The following is a 26,206-nucleotide window of genomic DNA, read 5'->3' as shown; positions in this document are numbered from 1 at the left end:
GTTTTCCTCAGTGACCATGAAGGAAGGGACTAAGCACAGGTCACAGGGATCTGGAGCTTTGGAGACAGACAGGACCAACAGTGAGGCCTGTACACGCAACAGCAGCCATGGAGCTCTGCCTGCCATCACATTTGTTACCATGCTGTAGTAATGAACATGCTGCCTCTTCCTGACGCTTCTATTGCAGATGTCTGACAAAGGAAAGAGAGATTCTGATTTGCATATGCTGGGGTTGAAATAGATAAGCAATCATTTTGAAAAATTAGTGTATGCGCATATAAGCACCCACACACGCAGTTAAAACCTTCCATCCATGGAGAGATGAGCCTGATGCTGATTGTTTATGTTCATGCAGTAAAATTTCTATGGAATCATTTTTCTTGAATGAAAAACAGAAACAAGCACATCAAGTCACTTCATTTTAATGTCCATTTTATTATAATTATCTTGCCATTCTCTGAGCTTTCAGTGTGTTATTTTGGCATTATAAATACCGTGCACGCAAACCCTGTGCAACATAAATAAAAATAACATCTTGTTACAATAATATCTATAGAAAATGAGATTGGTGCAAAATATAATACTTGCAGACTTTCAGCTCCCCTATTTCCATACACAAGCCAATAACATATAAAGGCTACTTATCCAAAGTGTTAAGACTTTTTGTGTCCATTATTATTGTTTGTATGTCACAGGTGCACAGAGAGAAAGGATGCACTACATGATAGGATGCTTGAATGGACCTTGGGAGAAAGAGTCACATTTTCCACACATCTCCTGTGTGACTTTAAACAAGACACTTAATCCTTTAATCTTCTCGTTATCTATAATACACTACACTCATAACACAAAACAGTGACAGTAACTCCTGTTCCACAAGAATTATGTACAGACAATATCAACCCTGATTGTATTTAGGTACACAAGAATAGGTGGCTAAAGCCACAAATATTGTGCAAGTCTAACCTTTAAATAGCTTTTACAATCCCACTTTTTGGATATGGACTGTAGATCTTCGAAAGAGTGGAGGCCTACGTGATAGGCTCCATAAACATGTATAGAAAACAGAGACTGTTTTCAAAAAATAATATAATCAGAGAAATATTATCCTTATTTTTAGAAAAGCAGCTGAGATGCAGCTCCTTTAAGAAGCTTGCCTGACATCAGATGAGGAGCCTGGAGCAGTGGTGGGAAGTTAACCCAGAGCCTGAGCTCATCCGTCCTTTAAGTACACACTCTCCAATGGGGTTTACAGGGAGGGAAGACAAGGTGGCATCCCAAGAATTTTCCATTGTCATGGGATTCAGGAGGGCAAACTGTTGTTCCTTCATTGGCCTTTGTTGACAACTCCAGTAAAAAGCAGTGGAAATAAACCTTCCTAGACACTGTTTAAGCTAAGGATTTAGAAGATGAGCAACAACTAGCTGATCCCATTACCATACCTAACACTTGGAAAAGAAGACTGTTGTTGTGTCTTGTAGTGGCTGGTATCACCACTCAGAGGAACAGAAGGGGTGGCATTGCAGAATGGGATTGTAATCAGATACACAGTTCTGAGATCAGCGGGAACTGGCCCGGAGGATCAAGTGACCCTATTCCAGGAAAGCAGTGCTAGGTACAGATCTGCAGAAAAAATGCTGACAGAAAGTTAACCTGGGTAATATTCAGTACTTTGAGACACAACAAGACACTTTAGGGACTAACATCTAGACCTTTTCAGCCTATGACAGGGTACGTCCCATCCAGGAACAATATGGACAAATGGAAAAAAAGCAGCATATAATGTCTCTACCCTAGAACAAAAGAAAAAGGGTTGAATCTTAGGGTAATGGGAAACAACAGTGACTACAGTGTGTTAGCTGTGGATGAAAGCACAGCCCACCACTTTTTTGTGCTGTGCCTTTAGAGTCATGGAAATTGGTGGAAATGGCTGTGGAGGAAAATGTACAAGAACTGAGATCTCACCACCTTCCCACACGCTGCTCCAAGTTTGCACAGCCCTCACAGTGAAGAAACTTTCCAGAATTCCAGCCTGCACATCCCAAGCCACAGCTTGTGACTGCTGCCCTTTGTTGCCACTACCAAGAAGAACCTGGTTCTGTTGTCTTCACAGCCCCCTCTTGAACAGCAGGGCCCAATACTGGACACAGTATTTCAGATGTGTCCTCACTGGTGTTGAGTCCAAAGGGACAGAGTATTTCCTTGATCTGCTGGACACACTTCTCCTAATGTAGCCCAGTATGTGGTGTCTTTAATTTACAATGAGAGTATCTCACAGGCACATACGCTGTTGATTTGGGGTTTTTTTGCTCACTTTGTCACAGAATAAATGATTTATCTTTGGGGGAATTACGGGAGGGGTATTGGGTGACTGTTGGTACTCAAGTGATATTGCCTGTGTCCTCACCATGAATGGATGGATCCCATATGACAAGGGCATTCTCAACTGACTAAACTGGTGGAGCTTTAAAGTACTTCTCATCTCATGTCAGAGATTTTTCTATTGGGGCTGAAATGTGTTGGAACCATGTACTGAGACAGAGAAAGGACTGTTGTGATTGTGCACCTGGGGCTGGAAGGAGCAAGGGAAAATCAGGCTCCTAGAGCAAATACCTGAGTGGAAAAGGTTTTTTGTTGTCGTTGTGAACCTGGTATGCTCATGCTTTTATTTATTTGAGAAGCTCTGTGGTCACAGTGGGCAGAACTAGGTGGAAATAATTAAAGACATTGCTAGGAGTGGCTTAGAGTCACAGCCTGACATAGGAATAATATTTCATTGGCAGCCTTTTGTTGCCTATTGCCTTGAAATATAAGAGCTAAGATTTTGATCAACAGCTCTTCTTGGAATGGAAAATGCAAAAGCAGGCATTCCTTTTGAATCTGCATGTAATCTGCCAAGTCGGAGCTGAAAATGGGAAAAACATGTCCCCAAAATTTTAAGGAAATGTGAGGAGTCATGGCTCTAGTCCCTCTCAGCTACACATTTTAGTGACACTTTCATTCTACTCATTCTCCTTTACAGCAAAATACTTTCTGGGCCTTGAAAAACATGGTAATGGGATAAACCATGAGAGGCAGGCAGCCATACACCAAGAGGACGTTATCTCAGTTTGTATCCCTGGTGGTCGGAGCAACTTCCAGGAACAACTGGAGATGTAAAGTGACTCTCTGTAAAAAGCGAGGGTGGTACTTGAAGTGAACCAGTGGGAAATAAAGAATGATGCCACTGAAAATGAACAGGACGATGTAGAGGATCTCAATTTGGGGCTGATCGATGATGGGAGCTAACACCAGGTACACAGCCGCCACCAGCACGATTATAGGGATGACAATTGGGACCTGCAAAAGCAAAATATCAATGTAAAGTTTAATGCAATCCTGGGTTACTGTGGGCCTGAACAACACTGACTTTTGTGAAGAAGGCTTTATAGATTAAACCCTGCTGCCTCCTGAGGTCTTACCCAGAAATCTGAATTAATCCAGACATCCTGCTTCCCAGCCCACCTCCATTCCAAGGCTTGAACATCATTTCAAGAGCTACATCATAGAATCATAGAATCATTTTGGTTGGAAGAGACCCTCAGGATCTTCAAGTCCAACCATAACCTAACTTTAGCACTAAACCCTGTCCTAAGAACCTCATCTATACGCCTTTTAAATACCTTCAGGGATGGTGACTCCACCATCTTCTGCCACATCACTGCCACACACCCTAGCCCTGGGTCTTCCCTGCCATCCTAGACCTGAAGATGAAAACTGCTGGTTTTAGTGCCAGGTCTTTTCTCGCTCTCTCTACTGCCTTGCATCCGAAAGCTGAGCTGGAGACAAAACACACAGCAATGTGCACAAATCACAGAACTCAACCTGAGCACCTTTGGGCAAAAAAGGTTTATTCCTGTCTTGACAGATATGTGGACAGGCACCTCAGAGGCTATTTCTATGAGTCTGGTCATAAAGCATTTATATTTGAAGCCAAACTCCTTCAAAGGCTAGCAAACGCACAAGACAAAACGATTTCAAAACAAAGTGGAAAACTGAATATTCTAGCTGGGATTTTCCAAATGTTACTTCTGTGCCTTTTGTCCAACACAAGGGCACTGACACATATCACAGGAACTGTTCATGGTTAATTGGAGAAGACCTGCTGTTGGCTTCACGTGCCTTAGTGGGATGCTCCATTCTGTTCCCTCCCCCCAGTTTCTAATAGTTTTGGCACAACGATAACCAAAGGAAATCTTACCCTTAAATCTAAACCTGAAACATGCATACAGATTCTGCAGAACATCAGCCATACATTGTCAGTTGACCTGGAACCTTCAGACATGAGCTGCTTCTAGTTAAGAAAAGAGTGAAGCCATGAAGCCAAAGGCTGCAGCAGGCTGACATCCTCAGGCAACTGACAGGGGGAGTTTTACACAGTGTATGAAACACTATTTCAGAAACACAACTTCTAGATATTCGGTAAAAATTCTGCATGGAGAGGGATGTGAAGCAGTGGAACAGGCTGTCCAGGGAAGTGGTGGAGTCACCATGCCTGGAGGGGTTTAAAAGGTATTTATATGAGATTCTCAGGGACATGGTTTAGGTGCTAGAGTTAGGTTATGGTTGGACACGATGATCTTAAGGGTCTCTTCCAACCAAACTGATTCTGTGCCTCTTTAAAGCTCATTCAGCCAATAAATTGGGTGAATGTCCTCATCCATCATCCTAATTTCAGGACAGAGCCATAAAAGCCAGTGACTGGAAGAGTGAATAGAGCAGTGCTCTTCTCCTCCATGCTAAGCCCCATATGACACTTGATATTGCTTCTCACAGCCTGGCAGTGTCAGCCTGTCATCTGTCTCCTGGAGAAACCCCATGAAAACTAGGATGTCCAGCTTGTCTCAGGGAAAAGTCACTGTTGTATATTCACGACTCTTGTCCTTAGGATTTCTTTCAGTAAAAATATTTCCCTCAGTCTCTGAGGAACCACTGCAGTTCAACTCACTCCTGGCTCCAGAGGGATGAACAGGTAACTCCTGATTTCCTTCCACTCAGCTGTTTTGTGGGGAACAAACATGTCCCCTGGCCATCTCAAAGGACATGGGCCATTCTGGGGGAGTTTTCTGTCCTCTGCAAGGCTCTTACACCTGGGCTGCCCTCGGAGGAGTGTGACTGAGCTCTGAGAGCATCAACAGGCAGATGTGTTGTTCATCAGAATCATCCTTCATTTTCTTCTTACTTCTCTAAGAAAAGAGGATATGGTAGATACATTTTCTGCAGTGAGGGGGCAGCGCATCATTAGCTTATCAAGACAGAGAATTCAACCTTACTTATGCCTGTATATTCACACTATCTTTCCCCTCGTTGACTTTGCTGAGTCAAAACATGAAATTAAAAAAGGAAAGAGAATCACACTAAATCTGTAAGCACCCAACCCCACTGCTCTCTGTTTTCCCATAATGCTCTTTTTGTCATTCAGGCAATAAAGGAAAAGACATTGAGGTTTTTACGTTATTACTTCACCTTGTAAGATCTTGGCAATTCAGGTTTCTTGATTTTTAAATACAGGAGACCAGAAATGGTCATGCCATAGCAAAGCCATGCTATAAAACTGGAAAGAAAAAAAAAAGACAGCATGAAATTTGGGGTGAGATAACCCAGGAATGCCAGTCCTGCCTTCCAGATCCCAGATATTCATATCACGGATTAAAAAGTAGAATATTGATATGAATGTAGTAGTTCTTCCATTCATTTCCTTTCCAGCACAAATGATAAGAACTTTAGAATGATCTGAGTATCACAGATTCATTTTAATATGAGGATGAATCGCACCCAGTTAAGCATACAGTGACAGAAGCACTCATGCATTGCAGTGATGCTGGTTCTGAAGCTCTTTCTTTTCTTTCTCTCCACTCCTCCTCTCCACAATATTGGTTAGAAAGCAAGAGCCCAGGCTCAAAAAAAAAAAAAAACTCAAAAATTAAATACTTCTAAAGCAATGTCAAAAACCAGGAGCATAGAAACGCTACACATACATACCTGAAAAAGTTGACGATAGTGGTGAAGCTTCCTGGTATTATCATTATTAAAGACATAGCAGATGTGAACAGCAGAGCAGGGGAGGGCGTGAGGCATCGCACATGAGCCATGGACAGAATGTCTGGCTGAAAGCCAAAGCACAACAACAAACCATCATCTCACGTATGGGGAGATCCTCACTCATCCCCCTCAGCTGCTGGTGGGAGCTCTGCCTGCAGCCAGAGCCACTCTTAATTCAAAAAACAAGCATCATAATATAAAAGCAGTTCAACTCCAAAGAGTGCAAACATGGACAACCCCCCCAATGATATTTTTATTGTGTCTCACTGGTTTCATATCATATGTGCACAGTTTAGGGAGATGAGATGAGATGAGATGAGATGAGATTTTCAAACTACCAGTGTGATAGACTAAGGCTGTGTGAAATCAGAACTTTCCTGATCATCAGCAGGACCTTGTGAATGGTCCCACTCTGCCCTCTGTCACGTCTCTCTGAGACTTGACTTCTCTTGGGCTGTCTGGAAAATGAGACGAGGACTACTCCTGAAACATTTATGCAACCAACCGCAAAGTCAACCAGGATTTGTTCCAGAACACAGAGAGAATTATTAGCCTCTTCATTGCTTGGTTCACTGGGAAAGTTTAATGAGAAAGGCTTCTTCTTTTTTTTTCTTTACAACCAAAATAGCATGCAAGCACTTCTGCTAGAGCTGAGGGTCTGAGAAATGGTATATACATTCAGCCCTTATTCTGGTATGGTCAAATTCAGACCATCTGTGAACTGCTCAGCACAGAGTTTGCCACAATACAGCAGATGCTGTCATCATAAGAGAAGCTGTGAAACTACCCTGCTTCCCCGAAAATAACACCTACCCCAAAAATAAGCCCCAGCATGATTTTTCAGCATTCTTGAGGATGCTCAAAATATAAACCCTAGTTACAGCTCATTTAAAAAGTCAATTTAAATAGGGCCCAGGCATCTATAAGTGTAAAAAAGTAATAAGTTTGGGGGTAAAAATTAATACAAGACCCTGTCTTATTTTCAGGAAACAGAGTAGGAACCACCAAAACCAGTAGCCACCAGCCCAGTAATCTCCACAAACCTGGTCATTCAGATACATAAAAGATTCCCTTCCATGTAGAAGGAGTGGAACTGGTGTGGACTGGTGTCCTTCGCACTGAGAGCAGAAATGCCAGATGGTGCTGGGAGGAAAGACCAGAGCAGCAGAGAGGTCCAGGAGAAACACAACATGCCCCCTCAAAACAGAGGACAAATGCAGCTCAGTTGAAGCACTGAGAGGGGGGAGAAGTGTGGGTTGGTGTGGCGGTCTGTGTCTGGGCAGTTCGGGTGTCTGTACCAGCATCTGGAGTGGAGAAGCAGCCTCACAGGCTTGTATGCACAGGTATCAGCAACTGGTGAGACTGGGGTTGAGGCGCAGCTGTCTGCCCCCAGCTGCTGGAAGGACCCACACTGTACATATGTTTATACATATATTTCCCACTAACAGACCCCTGATCAGCCATAGACGGGAACAACATAAGGCTCTTGATGCTGTTTGTGTGAGCATTCACTGTGTCTGTATGTGCAGGTCTGTGTGGTCTGCTGTCTGTATATGTATATATACATGTGTATGTGTATATATTTATGTGTGTTTGCCTACTGGGAACACTTGCTGAACTTACCGGTTGGACCAGGGAGCACAGGCCTGCAGCAACCTGACCTCTGCTGGGCTACCAGATTTGGCCTCACCTAACAAAACCAATTAAAAACCCCAGCTAGGGCAGATGTAAGGCTCGGTGTCACCTTGTATTATGGATCTTGAAGAGCAGAGATATCCTACATTGTATCTGAACTGGACTACCCCATGGGAAGGCTGGAACACCCCTGAGAGCAGCTTGAGCAGTCAGCATTGCCTGCAAAGGCAGCTCCCCAGTGCTGGGCTACCTCCCCAGTGCTGGGTTGCTTTCCCAGTGGGAGCAAGGGTGCCTGACAAGACGCAAGCACAGTCAGGTTTGTTGCCTACGTCACCCCAGAGCCTATGCAGGTGCCCCAATACTTCAGTATTTCAGCTGTTCCTTTCAAAACTGTTCTTAACATTCAGGCTAGATGTCATTACGTATCTTTCTGAAATTACCTGGTTGAAGAAGAAAATCTGGAGACAACACATACATTGCATTTGAAAAGATGGGAAAGAAACTCTTTGAGCAAGAAACAAACCACTGAAGAGCTACCATCCTGTCAGTTGAATATACACAGTGTTTTCCTCTCTGCTTTAATGTCACAAGAAGGTAAAGTTGCTCAAAAGAAGCCAGACCCGTTGTCTTCTGTCCTTACCATATGGCCTTCCCTTGCAGCAATGTAGCACACGCGGCCTCCGCTAAAGAAGGTGCCGTTCGATGAACCAAACGTAGACAGCGCCACCGCCAAGGAGATGAGCCATGCCCAGCTGCCCAGGACTTTGTCCCTGAGGTGGGAAAGAGTTCACAGCACAACATCCAGCTCACATATGTACCAAATACTCATCGTGAGACCAGACAGGTTTCTTCCCTCCGTTATTCCCACTGATTTTTTTTCCAAAGGCTTTCTAATGATCTAAAGCCACCTGCCAGTTGCCATAATATTTAGTCACTGGTAATTTTGCCTTTGTCCTGCCTGGTGTATATCTATCTACATCCGTCTACACTGCAATGGTGGACAAAGCTCTAACAACAAGCAAAATCCCCTTTTTCATGTACAGATGCTGTGGTGCGAATCCTAGAGATATTGCTATTACAGCCAACGATATTAGCTTGGAAACTGAAGAAGGGATGTCCCCATCAGACCTGAAAAAATATCCTATGTTATAGCCTCTTTTCCAATATCCATAAGAATTTAACTCTTTAACCCCATGTGCACATACTTCTGCTGCTCTGTGAGTCAGGCTTAAGCCAAAGCAACTGTTTGAATTCTAGAAGTTGGTGGTACAAGATGTTCGGATATTTATGGTTTGCTTTCTCCATAACAGAAGAAGTAGCAAGGTTACAAACAGAGTTTGAGGTAAATATTTGGAAGATAGGACAATCTTCTCACCTCAAAGTGGAGCTTATCTTCTGGAATGAAGCAGCGTGAAGAATATTAATTGAGTAATAAATACTGGTGTTTGCGGTAATTATCACATACGTGGACACACACAGACAGAAACAAACACATTGTTCATCTAATTAACAAAACCCAAAATTCAAAAGTTTTTTAGAACACTTTCTATTTCCATTTGAATTATATGGCTTTAAGCCATATATACTCTTTTTTTTTTTAAGTATCACCTACCCCAAAGGCTCAAAAATCAAGAGTTGAGCTTTCCAAAGTCATGGCAGGGGCTTATCTACCACAATACTATCATAAATGTAGTTTAGAAGCTTAATATGTTGGTTACTGTCTTACAAGCTTCCAGTTACTAAGCTACTTGCAATAAACAGAACTAAATTTTTTCCATTTTTCAAAATGATGGAATTTGAGTGTCTCCTCTGATCATGTGACTCCGTAACCACAAGATCTCAAGGGAAAACAAAATATATCACAAAATAAATAATAAAATTTTTAGCAATTGTGTATTTTTGATTTATGAGATTGGTGCTTTGCTGTTTGGACTTTGAAAATGAGCTACAGGGGTTACTGCAAATAACTTCTTACAGCAAACTGACCCGCAGTTGCTGTTAAATCACTGCTATCGAAAGAACACTGGGGAGAGATTCAAGAGCTCCTTTTGTGGCTGCATCTCTCACCACTGAACTACGTGTCTCTCTGGCAGTTTTCTTCTTATATGGGAAATAAATGCATTTAAATGTGATGTGTCCTCCTCTGATTTCTTTATACACCTCCTGTCCTTCCTTAATGGCCTAAATAGCTGCATGTCTTGCTCATGAACCACAGCCCTTGCACCCTCCTGGGCCTGCGGCTATCAACCTGTCCACCAGGCTTTGCAGTGTCCATCTTTTGGGTTGCTAGTTCATTGTTTCTTCCTGAATTGCACTCTCCAGGTGAAAAGGTTAATCAGGCAGGAAAATGAGATGTGTTAAAAGGGAGGAAGCTCAGAAATAACTTGTTAATCAGGAATGATGGGAAAGGAAGTGCAGGGAAAGTTCATGATGCTGCAGCTTAGTGAGGCTTTGTAACCTTTTCAAAGAAAGCACGAGACCTCTAAAAGCTCCTGCTTTTAATGACATGAAAGGCTATTAGAGAACACATCTAGCAAGAGGTCAGCCAGGACTTCACACTGGGATCCAGTGAAATGCACCCAGAGGCAAAGCTGCTCCTGACTTTTGAAGAAGAGGATGAGCAGCAACAAAATCTCTGGACATACTGTGTCATTATTTCTGCCAGGTGACTAATTTAGGACTGTCATGATTTCTGTGTCTTCGGAAATATTTAGATTGAGGTTGGATGTCCTGGTGGAAGGTCATCTGGTTAGAAGTCACTGTTCCCCACATCTGTCATGATGGCCCCTTCCTTCTCTTCCTAAAATCCTTGTCCTGAACAGGGGCTGTTTGATATCACCAAACACTTCAAGATGATGGAAGGTACAAATAGTTTCTGTGCAACTCTGGAAAAGCACAAGCCAACTTAAAGATACAATTACCAAAGTCTACCCAACTCGTGTATAACACTTCTCCTCAAACCAAGTGCTAGAGATCAGTCTCATTTCCCGTTTTCCCACAGATGGAGAAACTGAACCAACACACTGGTCTGGTCTAATTTCAAGGTCCTGAGTAGACAAGATTCACCTAGTTGGCTGTTGTCTCACCCCCAAACCACAGACTCTGCATTAGTGAGGCAGCATATTGTCCTCTCCACTATTCTGGAAATACTTAAAGCATGGGACACCGCCCAGTCCTCACGTCTGGATATAAACCCTCACTGCATCCTCACTGGCTGTGGGGAGATGCTCCCAGTGGGCACTTCAGTCCCTCTTTAGGACATTTTCCATGGGGAAAAACATGGACTGGTGGGGAGCAACAGATTCCCAGTGGGAATGAATCATAGAACAGTTTGGGTTGGAAGGGACCTTCAAAGCTCATCCAGTCCAACCCCTCCTGCAATGAGCAGGGACATCTTCACCCAGATCAGGTTGCTCAGAGCCCTGTCCAGCCTGGCCTGGGATGTCTCCAGGGATGGGGCATTTACCACCTCTCTGGGCAACTTGGGCCAGTGTTTCACCACCCTCATTGTAAAAAATTTCTTCACGTCTAGCCTGAATCTCCCATCCTTTAGTTTAAAACCATCACCCCTTGTCCTATTGCAACAGGTCTTGCTAAAAATCTGTCCTCATCTTTCTTATAGGTCCTTTTTAAGTACCGAAAGGCCGCAATAAGGTCTCCCTCTCTTCTCCAGGTTGAACAACCCCAAGTCTCTCAGCCTTTCAATAGGAACAGGGAGTAAGTGGTGTGCTGCAGAACACCCTGTCTTGGCAGCCTAGGTGCATCTTGGAGACCATGGGCCAGATGGGGCTGGTCAGCCTTGGGCTTTGGTGGGGGAAGGCTACACATTGCTCTGAAGATAACAGAGTGGGGACCAGCAGCAGTTCTCTGTAACATGGCCTGACAGGTCTTTCTGGCCTGACCAATGCTGTCACTCCCACTGGGAACAGCACCCACATCTCCTGGAACTCAGGAGGCAACTTGTGTTTCACTGGACTGTGGTGCCACCAGCAGAGCTCACCCCCAAGTGACGGCCACAGCTCCTGAAGACAGCAGTTCAGCTGGGGTCATGGCTGCCAAGTAGCTCACGTTTACCAGCAAATACAGGCAGGTAACCAAGGGAATGGCAATCATCACTGCTTTGGGAAGGGTCACCTGGAAAAGGGATGACAAAGTGTTATGTGCAGCATATTTGTGCCTGCACTGGGCTCTTTTTGTTTGTTTGGTCTTCACCACCACCCACATGTCTCAATCAAACTCCTTCACCCACTAAGCTTTTCCACAGAACAAGACTTAGATCCAGATTCACATGGCAGTTTTTACACCAGTCCTCCAAAGATGTCAGGCAAACAGTAAGGCTGTACATTTCAAAAGCTAGTCTCAAAAAACAAAACAAAACAAAAAAACTACAACCAAATCTTATTAAAAATATTTTGATTCACAGCTGCCCAAGATGTCTGCTGCATTCCTCTTGATTACTTTAGTACTGATTTGTTACTAGTGTGTTATGCCTCCTAGTGTGCTGCATCATGAACATCTCACCGACATTCATGAAGTACCAGTGTGTGTTGCATCACATTTAATCATCTACAGGCTAAATCAAACAGAGCAGCAAAAAGAAGATTTTCTCTGGGTAGGAATTATTTTTCCTTCTCTAGTGGCAGGATGCTATCTTGGAACACCACACATCATTTTAAGGCTCAGTAAAATCAAAAACCACTACCATAAGCAACTGAAAGCTCTGGAAAAAAGCAGCTAGAAAAGTGATCACAGAGCAACTGTGTACATCTAAAAACCTGGAATGTCAATTTTTGCATTCCCCATTCCACTGTACGAGTCCTTACATTGTTGCCTCCAGTCTGCAAGGGTGTGAATATCAGTGTTCACAGTCTTGTGGGAGACAGCGCCATATGACCCTGGGATCTTTGCTGCCTGCCATTTAGGTTAATATTTAACTGTGTATTTTCATTTAATCTGTAAAATATTGTGTGCTGCACACTGCGCACTCTAGACACTCTATACACTCTGCACCCACAGAGCTCTTTCTAAAAAAGGGCTGCCTGCTGCTGTAGTATCTGCTCTGTGAAAAGAGGTAACATGGCACAGAGAAGGCTGGTGTGAGATGCAAGTGAGCTACCTCAGTGCCCATAGCATGAGCAGAACGATGCCTAAAAAGCAGATGCTTAAAGACATCTGGGTCATTCAGAGTTAGATTCCCTCCCCAGCGGGCCTTGGCTTGCTCTGAAGCTCCCCCTCCAGGCAATGGGGAGAGAAAACTGGTTTTCTGATGCGTACGTTATGGATCAGGTCTTTCAGGGAACACATGGTGTTAAGAAACCTTTATGGATTATAGCAGCGAGTGCTTTTCTCCATAAATCTAAGAGTCTACAGTGAGATCCTCTAAACACTAAGATGAAATTTGATCCCCAAAGCATCCAAGTGCTGCCTAATTTTATTTTTTTTTTCTAGGCAAGGGGGTATTTCATTGCTTTCTTGTAGGCAGGCTGTTATTTTGTTTAGAGATCTATTTTTATCCTTTCTGGACACATCCGTAGGTGTCTTGCCCCAGAAGACAGAACAAACCAGGAGGAAAGCTCAGTCGCCTTTTCTCAATGCTCTAATCTCTTGATTACCGCTCTTAACACAATCATAGATAGAATCAAACGTATTAGCAGCAGGATCAAGGAAGTAAAACCCAGCTCAGTCACTCACCTCAGGCTTCTTCAGTTCCTCGGTTACATAGTTCAGGTTGTTCCAGCCATCATAGGACCAGAGTCCCTGGTAAAACGCCATTCCAACTGCCCCGATACCTGCAGTCGTGTTTTGGAAAGCATTTTGAAAACTCTGAGTTTGTCCCTTGGCAAGCAGCACCAATCCACCCACCACGATCACCAGCAAAGCCAAGAGTTTGGCAGCTGTGAAAATGTTCATGATAGACGTTGCCAGCCTCACATTGAGACAGTTGATGATCGTTAAAAGCAGGATGCAGGCAGCAGCTGCACATTTGACGACAACCTGTGGAGATGAGCATCCTGGGTAGAAGGGCGCAACGGCGTATTCAGCAAAGCTCAGACAGACAGCTGCCAAACTAGCGGGTCTCACCAGGATAACAGAGGTGTAGGCGAAAAGGAACGCAGGAAAAGAACCAAAAATCCTCAAGATGTAAATATATTCTCCTCCAGACTCCTTGATTATGGTTCCAAGCTCAGCGTATGACAAGGCTCCAAACGTGGCCAGGAGACCACAGGCTGCCCAGATGAGCAGGCTGCTGGCGGGGCTCCCCATGTGATGTAGCACCCACTCAGGGGACATAAAGATACCCGAGCCTATCATGGTGCCTGCAATTAATGACACTCCGCTAATCAGGCCCACCTCTTGCTTCAGTCTTAATTTCTCCTTCCCTTCACTCAGATCTGAGGATGTATGAGGTGAATCCACTGTCTTCCTTTTCCTCATTGTGGAAATGTTAGGAGATGATGTTGTCAGGAGAAAATATGGAATGACACTGCGGCATTTGAATAAGGGCTATCTCAGGCTTTTAGGGTTAAGTTAATAATTACAAAAGTCACGCTGAATACTTTCAAGAAACACAAACCTACCTTCAGTGTTTTGCATTCTTTCACTCCCCATGTTATCTTGATAATTTATTATGGTTCAGATCCTGCCAAGACTGATTATCTTGGACTCACGTTGCAAGCAATGGAAATGGCATTCAGCTCCACCTCAGAATCACTCAGTACCTTACTGGACTGTGTCCCTGATTACCCCCTCCTTTAAATTATGTTTCAAAGGGCATCTGAAATAAGGATCAGGTAAGCAAAATCCCTATGCAAACCTGTACTTTATTCTTTGATTAAATGTGAATGCTCGAGCATCTGCTTTAGTGCTCCGTCATATTTTCTTTCCCCTCTATAAAGGATCAAACAAGCTTGTCACCCAATATGCTATGGCTTTGCTCAACAAGGAACATTTCCAGTGTCTTAATCAAAGACAGAAAAATGTTCTGCTAAAAACAGTCCAGAAACTGTTTTACTGCACAACAGTAGGGGGCAACTCCGGCCTTTTCAAATTTTAGAAAGTGCAGGAGAGGAATAAAAAGGCTTTAATTACATTTCAATGGTCCCTTTTTGCCAATGTACCTGAGGTATGCACATTCTTACCAGACTATGATCTTCAAGAGCACTTTGTCACTGCTCATCATATACACATTCCAGTGCACACCCAAGAGAAATGTAGAGGCACAAGCTTTTGGAAATGCCACTGACCCCTTCTTAGATATCTAATACACAAAATTTCAGACCTTGGGGCAGATTCTGCCATAAATCTGAATATTGTTACAGTGCACGGGGGTGTATTTTGTGTTATGTAATATATACAAAGTATTAAGCAGAAGGGAATGTCCGTATGGATTCATTTGAACTTAAAGTAAACTTTACTGATTGCAACTGCAAAGGAGGAGAGTTTCTGTCCTCGGTGGCCTCTTGCAGACTCCTGCTGTGATAAGTACCAGAGAACAGGAGCGAGACCTTCCTCAGCCCTTCATGGAAACAGCAGACCTGGAATTTTTAAAACTATCTGTCTTCCTCAATCATTTGAGCTAAAAAAAGCATGACTATGAACAGAAAAGTATTTTTACTGTTTGTCTAAAATTTCCTTATCTTCTAAATAATTTAGATTTCTCTTTCCTTGCCTTTTTTTTTTTTTTTTAATAATCTCACTAAGCTTTGCAGTTTTCTGCAAGAAGGGTCCAAGATAATGCTTGGACTCTTACCAAAACTCATGGGCCCATAAGAAAAACCACATATACAACTCATGTAATTTCTCACACTAAGGCAAATAAAGTTGCACAAATTTTAGCACTGGGCTGAAAGCCTTAAATTTATTCAAAGAAGCAAAAAAAGGACTGAAATCTCACTAAATAGCTGGGTCTTTTTAACAGTATAAGTCTTACTAGATGAAGAAATAAGAGAAAAGCTGTGGAGGGGTTGTAAGGGGTACTAGAATATGAGCTATTCCTAATGCCAACTCACTCGTATTCACTAGGAAATGGATGGCAGCTGGAATTCTCCTAATCTTAAAGTCACCAAGAAAAAACCACAGCTGACCAAGCCACAGCTTTAACAAGAGCAAAACGTTACTTTATCTGTATCGAGTAGGTTTTTTAAGTCTTATTTGCAAAGACGTGAGTTCTGAGAATGAACATCTGCACCTCCTACTGCAAGGATGCAAGTTAACGTGTTCCAAGTTAATGGTTTGTGAAGTGCTTGAGAACTTTGAGGGAGGCATCCCAGTAATGCAGAGTGTTTTGTTTTACTTCTACCAAGGGACAGTGCTCTTCTCATCAGCTGGTTTAGCTATTTGTAGTGTATTCTTTTTTAAATTGCTAATCACAGTGTTAGGCGATGCTGGAATCCTTCGGAGGTCTGAAGGTCTGCACTATAGATACTCCTGTGTGCATCCATACGCGTGTTATATGTACCAATCCTAATTGAAAATGCTTTCACAAAATACAGTTAAATCAATGCTAAAGGAAAAATTAATATCACTACAGGTAATTAAGTGTCCTTCTAGTAAGGTTATAAATATTTCCATAGCTATTATCCTGTTTTAATGAAGGAGCTTCTTTTCTAAAGCATAAATGCAAAGTTCTTGGAGGGCATGAGAGGATCTTTTCAAACTTTTACAGTTTCTGCTCCAAGAAATTAAGAACTTTTAATCTAATGTTATAGAAAGAATCAGAATTTTTTCAAAGTTGATCATGTAAAAAAAAAGTTCTGTAAGACCACTCAGATACCAAGGATTAATTAACTGTACATCAATAGCTCCAGTCAGTTCCTAAAGGAAGATCTATTTCCAATCTCAAGATCATTGTTACACAGTTCTAACTGCTTCTACCTAAAGTAATAACGAATCAGATTAATAATGATAAGAACTTCAGGCTATTCCTGTGTAAGCTAAGACAGACAGATTACTTTAGAATTGTTTTTCCCATTGACTTGTTCTTCTTTTGACTGGTATCATAAGATATTTTAATCAAATGAGTTGTCACAGTTATAATTTGTCAATACTGGCTTGGTAAAAGGGCATCTCACTGCTCTCCTTCAAAAGATATCTATGAGCAGAAGTAAAAATAAAGTGCTGCTTTCTTCTTATGTCAAAGCAAAACTTTGTTGCTTGGGCTGTCACATAATAAATCCCTTGCCTGAACAACTCTCCCTTTTCATTTACCTTTGACATTGCAATAAGTGGTTGCCATCTACTGGTCTCAAAACAATAAGGCAGCTTTGTCCAGTGAAACACGGCGCATCCTGCATTTGGTTTTGATATTTTGCATTACTGGTTATAAAGAAACCCTACAATAAGTATTAGTTCTTCAGTATTAAGGTTAACGCAGATAGAGAGTATATTTGAGTCATGAATGAAAATTCTCCCTAACGTGTTTAGTGCTATTTTTATCCCAGCAATAACTACAAGGGCTAGAGAAAGCTAATTTAAGGTAAAGGCCAATGTCAGTGGTTAAGAGCTAGTCAAAGCATGTGGGCAGATATTTTGCAATATTTAATTTCAGGTCCCAGGAGTGATATTTGGAACACAGTTATAGGCTTGGCTTCCCTGTTCCATGCTTGGGAGAGGGTTACAAATCTCAGAACGGGCTTTAAAAATAACCCACAGTCTGAGGGTGGACCGGTCAAAGCCATTGCCGGTAACTTTCTTCAGAGGTCAACACCAATATTACACTTGGAAAACTGTGAAGGGATCGAGACATCTTCTCACATCCAAGCCCCCAAACAGCTTCGGGTCCTCACCCCGTGGGAGATGACCTGGACCCACCACATCCTCTCGTGGTGCTGGCAGCCCCTGTGCACCCAGGGGACATCAGAGCTCGCTTGTCCCCAAGGGACCAGGGCCCCCGATTCACCTGGGTGCAAAGACCTCTGGCTGGGACTATAAAAATGTCAAGGTAAGATCCACCTCCACCACCAACATAAAACCCCACACCAAAACATAGAACAACCTAACAAAACAAAAACAAAACAAACAAACAAACAGCTTGGGCTACTCGGAGCAGGATGGAGAGGGAAAAAAATGCATTTCTTAGGATGTAGGACAGCCATAGTCTTCACAAGAAGAATAATCAGTAAAATGGAGCTTGTTTAAGTTTGGACGGTAACCACCTTTCCCTGGCATGTTACAATAGCAGATCTGAGCCCAGGGGATTAAGAGGGAATCTAAAAACCCAGAATTTACCGTAAGCTGAGTTAGTGTTTCCTGTCTGGGTCTGTGGGCAGCCAGGGCTCAGTGTAGTCTGGTTCTGCAACTGCTATACTCCAAAAGATTTGCTTTTGTTTTACAGATATTGTGCAGGAAAAATGTATTTGGTATGCCACATAATCAGATACTGAATATTTTGTTCGGTTATCTTACCGTATCCAGGAGGAAGCCACCAGTGCCACATTGCATGTTCTCTGGGCTGCTCTGTGGAGCTGGGCATGGGGCAGTAACCGTCCTGCTCCTATACGTTGTTTGGGTGTGCTCTTAAACAGAAGAACCGTTATAGAAAATAGTGGTGGAATAATGCAAACAAGAACCACAGCAGAAAACAGAGTAATTACAGTTTTTATGAGTACTGATCCCGCTGCTTGCAAAGGTTGTGACTGAAAGTTTGGTTTGCAAACATTTTATTTTTATTAGAAAGGTTTATAATAAAACTAGAGAAGATAATGCTGCTTCTGATATTGCTAGAGTAGCTTTCTGAAGCTAAACAGGCAAATAAGGATTGCATTTTTGCCACTGGACACTGAAAACATTCAAAACCAATACAAAAGAAGATCCTAAGCAAAGAATAAATATTTAAGTCCTAAGACTGAGAGAAACAGAAGAGTATCTGTGTTAAGTGTTTACTCCTCAAGATGGTGGAGCAGTGACTTTGCTTAAAAAAACCCAAACGAACCAACAAAAAAACACACACCAAAAAAACCCCACAAAACCAAACCCAAACTAAAGCAAATACAAAAACAAACAAACAAAAATAAAACTACAAACAAATCAAGTCTTAGACTGATGCTGGCTCCCGGATTCCACATGTTGGCACTGCAGGCAGTTACTGTACCAAGTAGGATTGCTACATTTTCTTTCTCCACTGAGCGAATATTATACAAATTTCCTCCTTCATTCCTGTTTACATCCATATTTCCTGATTTTATGGCTATATATGTATACACAGTGTATAAATATAGGTGTATATATATACAACATTCCAAACCTGTCCTGTTTTTTCTTTTCTGAGCAGTGTTTTAAATTAGCTTCAAAAAATTCTTTTGCATTTGTTGATACTCTTAAGAATTTCTAAATTTCAGAATTAACTTTTAATTTATTTATTAGGTTTAATTCAAGATTAGATTATCTTGTCCTATATGAAGTCTGTTTTGCAGAATCTTTATCAAATGAATGCTATCATTTTAAATACCAAAATACAAATAAACATTTTCATTAAAACTTTCAACCAAGCATCATGAAAAATAGAATTAAAGCATGGCTATATTTTCAACTCTGAAATTCTGAATAATCAGTGAAATGCATTCCTGCATTTATGAGTAGATGTATAAAAATACATTCACAAAGTAGTTTTATTATTTTTAAAATAAATTTTTACAACACATGTTTAGAGCTTAACCTGTAACTCCACATTCACTGTGTTAGGGATCATTCTATAATAAAATAGTGTCTTCTGTATGGTTCTTGTCAAAAATATAATAATAACAGCCAAAATAATTCCAGTTTTTCTCAGGTGAAAAGGGACATTGTAACTGAAGGTACTTAACTTAGTGATTTCCAGATTTCACCAAAACTGATACCTATTTTTTAACGAAACGCTGGACCAGAAGAGGCACTTCAGGCCCACAGAAAGCAGCTCCTTTCCCCAGCCCATCCCACTGCTGCTGCAACAGCACCGTCCTCCCAACAACCAAAAAACAGAGGGTTTTTTGCTCTCCTGCCTCTCTTCTTAATCGCTGGGCCAAAAGGGTAGTGAAGCAGAGCAGAGGAGCTGTGTGGTTAATTGGGAATCATAGAATCAGAGAACAGTTTGGGTGCGAAGGGACCTTCAAAGCTCATCCAGTCCAACCCCCTGCCATGAGCAGGGACATCTTCACCCAGACCAGGTTGCTCAGAGCCCTGTCCAGCCTGGCCTTGAATGTCTCCAGGGATGGGGCATCTAACAACTTTCTGGGTAACCTGGGCCAGTGTTTCACCACCCTCAGTGTAAAAAATTTCTTCCTCATGTCTAAACTGAATCTGCCTTCCTTTAGTTTAAAACCATCACCCCTTGTCCTATGGTAACAGGGCCTTCTAAAAAGTCTGTCCTCATCTTTCTTATAGGTCCCTTTTAAGTACTGAAAGACCACAATAAGGTCTCCCCAGAACCTTCTCTTCCTCAGCTGAACAACCTCAAGTCTCTCAGACTGTCCTCCCAGCAGAGCTGTTCCAGGCCTCTGATCATCTTGGTGGCCTCCTCTGGCCCCTCTCCAACAGGTCCATGTGTGTCCTGTGCTGAGGGCTCCAGAGCTGGACACAGAACTGCAGGTGGGGGTCTCAGCAGATTGGAGCAGAGGGGCAGAATCACCTCCCTGCACCTTCTGGACGCACTGCTTGTGATGCAGCCCAGGATACGGTTGGCCTTCTGGGCTACAAGTGCATATTGCTGCCTCATGTCCAATCTCTCATCCACCACTCTCTAAGACACTTAGAGAACTGCAGCCAGGAAGAAAAACAGCGTAACATGGCTTGCAGCAGCTCCTGCAATTTTCCTGGGCTGGCTCTATGGGTCTGCTTTTTCTCAGACACAGTGTGAAGGGCAGAGAGGAACTGGTTGGGCTCATCCCTGCATGCACCGACGGCTATCAACACATGTGGGGCAGGTCATGGCCACTGCTCTTCCTCATGGGGTGGGGTGGGATATGCTTGGTGTCAGGCTTTGCTCCTACATGCCCAAAACATCTCTTTTGTGGAGACAGTATAGGCTGTATAATGGGCTGTGGGCCATACTTAGAGCACTGTGATCTCCTGGGATGAGCTTAGTCAGGGACAAGGGGGCTCAGCCAGTTTCCCAGCCAGTTACTGCCTAGCTCCATAAAAAGCTACGACAAGGGATTAATTTTAACACACTGTTTAATTATAACCTCCCTTTGACTCTGTCAAATATCGAGGAAAAAGGTTTGCCTGGAAAAGTCACTGAGGTTATGACACTGTTTTATATCTCTGGTTGGCGCTTTATGAAGTCGTAACAAACATGTATTTTGAAGCTAATGCTTCATCTTGCACCATTTTACCAAGAGAAAAACTAATGATCTCGGGAAGACAGTAATGTGTTGAGATTGTAATTACTCCCATCTGTATGCTTTGCTTAAAGTTATAAATAGATACGAATAAAAAGAAGGATGAAATGGATTACACACACTACTTTCCCCTTCCGGGGAAAGTATGTGTGGGAGATGGGGATCAGGTTTTAATTCCATTTGGTAAATTTTCATTTGCGATTCCATGAAAAAAAGAACTGTGCTTACTGACTTGGAGGATTCTTTCTGGTCCTAGATCAGAGCTTCCTAATTGCCCTCGCCAGCAATGCAGTCAGATGATAAATTCATGATATAATGACGATGTCCAAGAATCGCTCTGAAATAGTATTGTTCTCTTGAATGGAAACTGGATGAATCTACAGGTGATATCTTCTAAGTCTTAGCCTTTAGCCAAAATTAGTGGAAAAGCACTCTTATTCACACATACGAGATTCCTGTTTGCAGTCCACTAACAGGATGTATTACGAGGGAAGAAGTTGTTTTCCAGCTGAAAGAGGAAAACAACTTAAGGGGAGGAGGGGCAAGTGCTAAGCTCTTCTCTCTGGTGACCAGTGACAGAACCCGAGGGAATGCCAGGAAGATGTGTCAGAGGAGGTTTAGGTTGGACATGAGGAAAAGGTTCTTCACCCAGAGGGTGCTGAACACTGGAACAGGCTCCCCAGGGAGGTGTCATGGCCCCAAGCCTGACAGTGTTCAAGAAGAGATTGGACAATGTTCTCAGACACACGGTGTGAACTGTGGGGTTGTCCTGTGCAGGGACAGGAGTTGGACTCGATGATCCTTGTGGGTCCCTTCCAACTCAGGACATTTTATGATTCTATGAATGAATTCTATGATAAATTTCCATCTGAAGCCAGTCCAGGCCAGCAGGCAAAGCAAGCCGCAGGTTGCAGAGTGTCATCTGGTGCCTCCTGTGCCAAGGAAATGGGAATTGATTCCCATTTGAACAGCTGATCTCTGCTTCCCACTTGCAAAGCTCTTTGCTCCCAGGGTTACAGGAACAGCAAAGGAATAGCTGGGTAGGTCACAGGTTCCAACCCCAGCAGCTCCTGCAGAAAAACAATGTGCTGCTCTTCCTTCTCGCCTTGTCTTTTCTGTTTTCTGCTGCAGATACAGGCTCACCCTTGGGTCCCCACCCCAGCACTGGGGGTGTAGAAGCCCAAACAGCTGTTGGGTCCTGATAGGAGATCAGCTGAAGACAAGGGTCCTGTATGGCAAGAGAGGGAGTTGACTCAGAAACCGAACTTGAATTTCGCAATATTAAAAAAATCCGTTAGTTCAGCTTGATGATTTTTTTGTTTTGTTCTGTGTTTCACTATGTGCCTAGGAAGAGGGATGCATTGGAAACAGAAGAGGTACTTTAGAAGTCTGTAAAACCTGCAGATATAATTAAAGGTAAGCCTACATATGTATGAATACACTGTCGCTATTTATGTAATACTTTATGTAATACATGGATAACATTGACACCTACTTTTCCGTATTACAGTGCTCAACCATTCTGTTTATGCTGAGGAAGCAAGCTAGGATTTCCTTTCCTGAATATATCTCTGGCATTGTATATTCACTGTGCTATACCTTGTTGCTCTGAATGCATGTTTGGCATAGAATAAGATTTGGGTTCTCTGTGTGGAAATGGGGGCCAGTGGGTATGTCTTTATGCTAGGATGATGACTCAGAACAGGGCTCTTAACTAGCTCTGAGCTATTGTACTATGGCTGTGCTGCGTTTTGGTATTTAAATGGTGTATCCTGTCACGTAGATGTATCTTGTTGCTTGTGGTCAGCCCCCTTGACACTGTGTAAAAAAGGAAATTCTGGGGAGCTTCTGGTATGGTTAAGACAGATGAAAAACATATAGTCTAGTGATGAGGAGTCTAGAGCAGAGATGACCACAGATGCTTGATGTTACCCCAAGCAAAATCCACTTGGCGTTGGGCTGCTTCTTCAGAGTCCTACCAGAAGTACCTGCTGCAGTAGGAGGACCAGTATTTCATACAGCAATAGTTAGAACAGTGTTGATGAACCTAGGATGAGAAAAATGATATAAGCATAAGGTACTGTTGCCAATCTTTCTTCTAGTTTTTCCTCTATGACAGCTCCTCATTTCTGAAGATACAGAGAATTTCTAGTTTGTGCAAGCTAAGTTGGTGAGAATTTATGAAAACAACATTAAAACTTCTGGATATGCTTTTAGGATTCTTAGAATATTTTTCCTCAGGAGAGAAAAAAAAAAAAAGCCTTCTTCCCACTCTCCCTTGTTCTGCTATTGCTGAACTATCTTCTTAGCGCACAAAAAAAATATCACCTTTCACAGCTCTTGTGATTGCTTCCACTGCTTGGGATATTTCCTTGAACTTTTTTCCCTTTTTAGTTATTAAAGTGTTTACTCATTACTGCTTAAAGTATGAAATGAGTGAGAATCAATGTGATGCTCACCTTTGAGGTTTCACTCTTTGTACCGAGTATAGTATTCGATCTTCAGTTCTAAGAGCCACAGTCTGCCTTCAGCGTGAAGAGGTCCTGGAACTTTACTCTGCACTGGAAGGGAAAGTATACTTCTGTTGAGACACATGGGCTCTTTTCTTAAGATAACCATCAACATCCACTCTGTTGTGAACAAGTGAATGTGAATCTAAAAAACAGCTGGCATTATCTTTGGCTTTGCCACTCCAAAGCTATTCATGCACATGAAGTGATGCCATTAGTTACCCTTGTTCTGTTACAAGGACTGTTTCTGGTGGTTGTGACTCTCAGGTATGTTTATGAAGCTTGTTTGTACCTCAGACACTTAAGAGGGAGTGAATGACTCAGGGACAAAAGCCGTCTCACTGGTGAAACAAGTCTTCAGCCGACACCTTCTCTGCCGTTCTAGCACAGGCTTGCTTGGACACTTGTTTCTTGGGACAAGTTCATGAAGATACGTGCTGCAGGGCTGCACACTCTGTCCACTGATGTCTCTTCTCATGCATTTTCTTTAAGCCTCTTGCAGAACAGGTTACTTGGAAAAGCCGATCATGTCTACAGGAGCAATGACCATGTAACTGAGTGGCAAATCAGTATCCCTGTGTTTTAAAGCAGCAGTGTAATAATGAGTAAGTCAAAATATGGGATCAGTGACAAAAATTACTATAATCCACCTGTGAATTTTCTGTTGGTCCTGAACTGAACAGTTCTTGCTTGCACTATGTTATGCCAGTTGCTAGCTAGTAAAGAAAACCAAAACCAAACCAAAACCAAAAGCAAAACCAAACCAAACCAAACCAAACCAAACAAACAAACCAACCAACCACAAACCGACCAACCTACCAAAAAAGCAGAATAGGTGGTCTTCCTTGGAGAAACTTACAATTGCACAGACAAGTAGGGGAACCAGATGGAAATAGTACCATGGTTTTGAGCAATAGAGCAGACTGGGCTTTCAGTGCACTGTTGTCAAATGGTTTTACTGGAATCATACCAAAAAAAGATAATTTTGTACTAGTTTTTGTGTTGTTAAAAGGAAATTTAAAGGATGATAAGGTAACTCGGGAGAGTTCTTCCTACATACAGAAAAAAAGCTGAAAGATGTGTGTTTAAAACATTAAAGTTGGGCTTTGGATGCAGCTGCATATAGTGGGCCAAATGTTTCTGTGCTGGAACAGTGAGGGTTGGGACAAGAGTAACTGTAAGGCTTGTAGGAATTAAGGCAATAGCATCGGCACAATGAGATGTGGCAGGAGCTGTGTTAATGAACAGGTTACATGGTCCAAGCAATAAAAGAGTGAATGCTGAGTTAGCACAGTGACTGGTTAGGGCAGGGAGAGGCTGTGTTTGTGAATCAATGGTGGGGCAAAAGGATGAGTGGATGAGAAAGTCACTCTGTACAGAGAGTTTGTGGCTTGTAAGCACATTTCTCTGAGGCCCTGGGGAGAAGCTAGCCAAAGGGGACACTTAGGCCACTGGGCCAGAGTTCTCATCTCAGTAAACACTCCTATGTACTATAGCCACTACTGGCCTGAAACATGAAACATCAACTGATTCCTACAGAAACACATTTAACAGCAAGTCTTGTGAATCTATTATTTCAGGGTCATTGATTTTTTAACTAATTAATTGTATGTCTGTTGACAAAGTAGAATCCAGATTTGTGCCCTGGGTGCCTGGATTTGCTACACAGTATATGAGAAAATTAATAACTTCAGAACAGGATATGCTCCAGTAAATGCACAAAACATACGTCTGGGTAAGCATATCTTACAGAGATGTAGGTAACAAGGGGCACGCTAAGGATATAAACCACCATTCCATACCCCTTCTCCAAAACATGGAACCTGTGAAAGTGGAAGGTAGTTAACTGCGGCTGTGATTTCAGAGAACTGAGCAAGGCTCACTGATTTACGACTGCTCCTCTTACACAGTAAAATGGTTGTTAGACTGGGGATTAGATTGGGGGCAGTCAGATGTGGGGGTTGGACTAGGGGATCATTAAAGGTCCCTTCCAATCTAAAACATTCTATGCTTCTATGACTGTAAGGCCAGCAAGGCCATTCAGTAGGAGCTTTAATTCTTCCCTGCAGAACAGCCCAGCTGCAGCAGAGGGCAGCCAAAGTCATCTGCTGATTTTCAGGAATCTCTCTAAGCAAGCCAGACCTGTGAATCATAGAATAATTCTGGTTGGAAAAGGACTTTAAGATCATCAAGTTCAGCCATTAACCTAACACTGTCAAATCTGCCCCTAAACCATGTCCCTGAGAATCTCATCTATGCGTCTTTTAAACACCTCCAGGGATGGTGACTCCACCACTTCTCTGGACAGCCTGGTCCAATGCCTGACAACCCTTTCTGGGAAGAAATTTCTCATAATATCCAATCTAAACCTCCCCTGGTGAAACTTGAGGCCATTTCTTCTTGTCCTATCACTTGCCACTTGGGAGAAGAGACCAACACCCTCCACGCTACAACCTTCTTTCAGGTAGTTGCAGACAGTGAGAAGGTCTCACCTCAGCCTCCTTTTCTCCAGGCTGAACAGCCCCAGGTCCCTCAGCTGCTCCTCATCAGACTTGTGCTCCAGACCCCTCACCAGCTTCGCTGCCCTTCTCTGAACTCTCTCCAGCACCTCAATGTCTTTTCTGTAGTGAGGGGTCCAAACTGAACACAGTATTCAAGGTGGAGCCT

At 42.7% G+C, this 26,206-nt stretch overlaps 1 protein-coding gene across 1 annotated transcript; it reads right to left on the bottom strand.

Moving 5' to 3' along the window:
- Positions 1 to 431: 431 nt before the first annotated feature.
- Positions 432 to 14,186, bottom strand: LOC136100460 (b(0,+)-type amino acid transporter 1-like). Its single transcript, XM_065835584.2, has 6 exons — positions 13,408 to 14,186; positions 11,717 to 11,850; positions 8,357 to 8,486; positions 6,022 to 6,146; positions 5,506 to 5,593; positions 432 to 3,339 (listed from the first exon to the last, which is right to left on the bottom strand). The coding sequence occupies exons 1-6, from the start codon at positions 14,149 to 14,151 to the stop codon at positions 3,106 to 3,108; spliced, it is 1,455 nt and encodes a 484-aa protein (XP_065691656.2). The 5' UTR covers positions 14,152 to 14,186; the 3' UTR covers positions 432 to 3,105.
- Between the last annotated feature and the right edge of the window lie 12,020 nt (positions 14,187 to 26,206).

The sequence above is a fragment of the Patagioenas fasciata genome, chromosome 3 (assembly GCF_037038585.1).
Source record: "Patagioenas fasciata isolate bPatFas1 chromosome 3, bPatFas1.hap1, whole genome shotgun sequence".
Lineage (NCBI taxonomy): Eukaryota > Metazoa > Chordata > Aves > Columbiformes > Columbidae > Patagioenas > Patagioenas fasciata.
The sequence above is the reverse complement of the archived record's forward strand: the minus strand, read 5'-3'. Positions and strand labels throughout refer to the sequence as shown.

What these genes read in the sequence shown, in the direction of transcription:
- LOC136100460 (XM_065835584.2), bottom strand. Translation starts at nt 14,151, where the DNA reads ATGAGGAAAAGGAAGACAGTGGATTCACCTCATACATCCTCAGATCTG. An exon ending in AGGAACTGAAGAAGCCTGAG is followed by an intron (nt 11,851 to 13,407) that starts GTGAGTGACTGA and finishes TCCCTTTTCCAG; the next exon opens with GTGACCCTTCCCAAAGCAGT. An exon ending in GCTGTGGCCGTCACTTGGGG is followed by an intron (nt 8,487 to 11,716) that starts GTGAGCTCTGCT and finishes TTCCCACCTCAG; the next exon opens with GGACAAAGTCCTGGGCAGCT.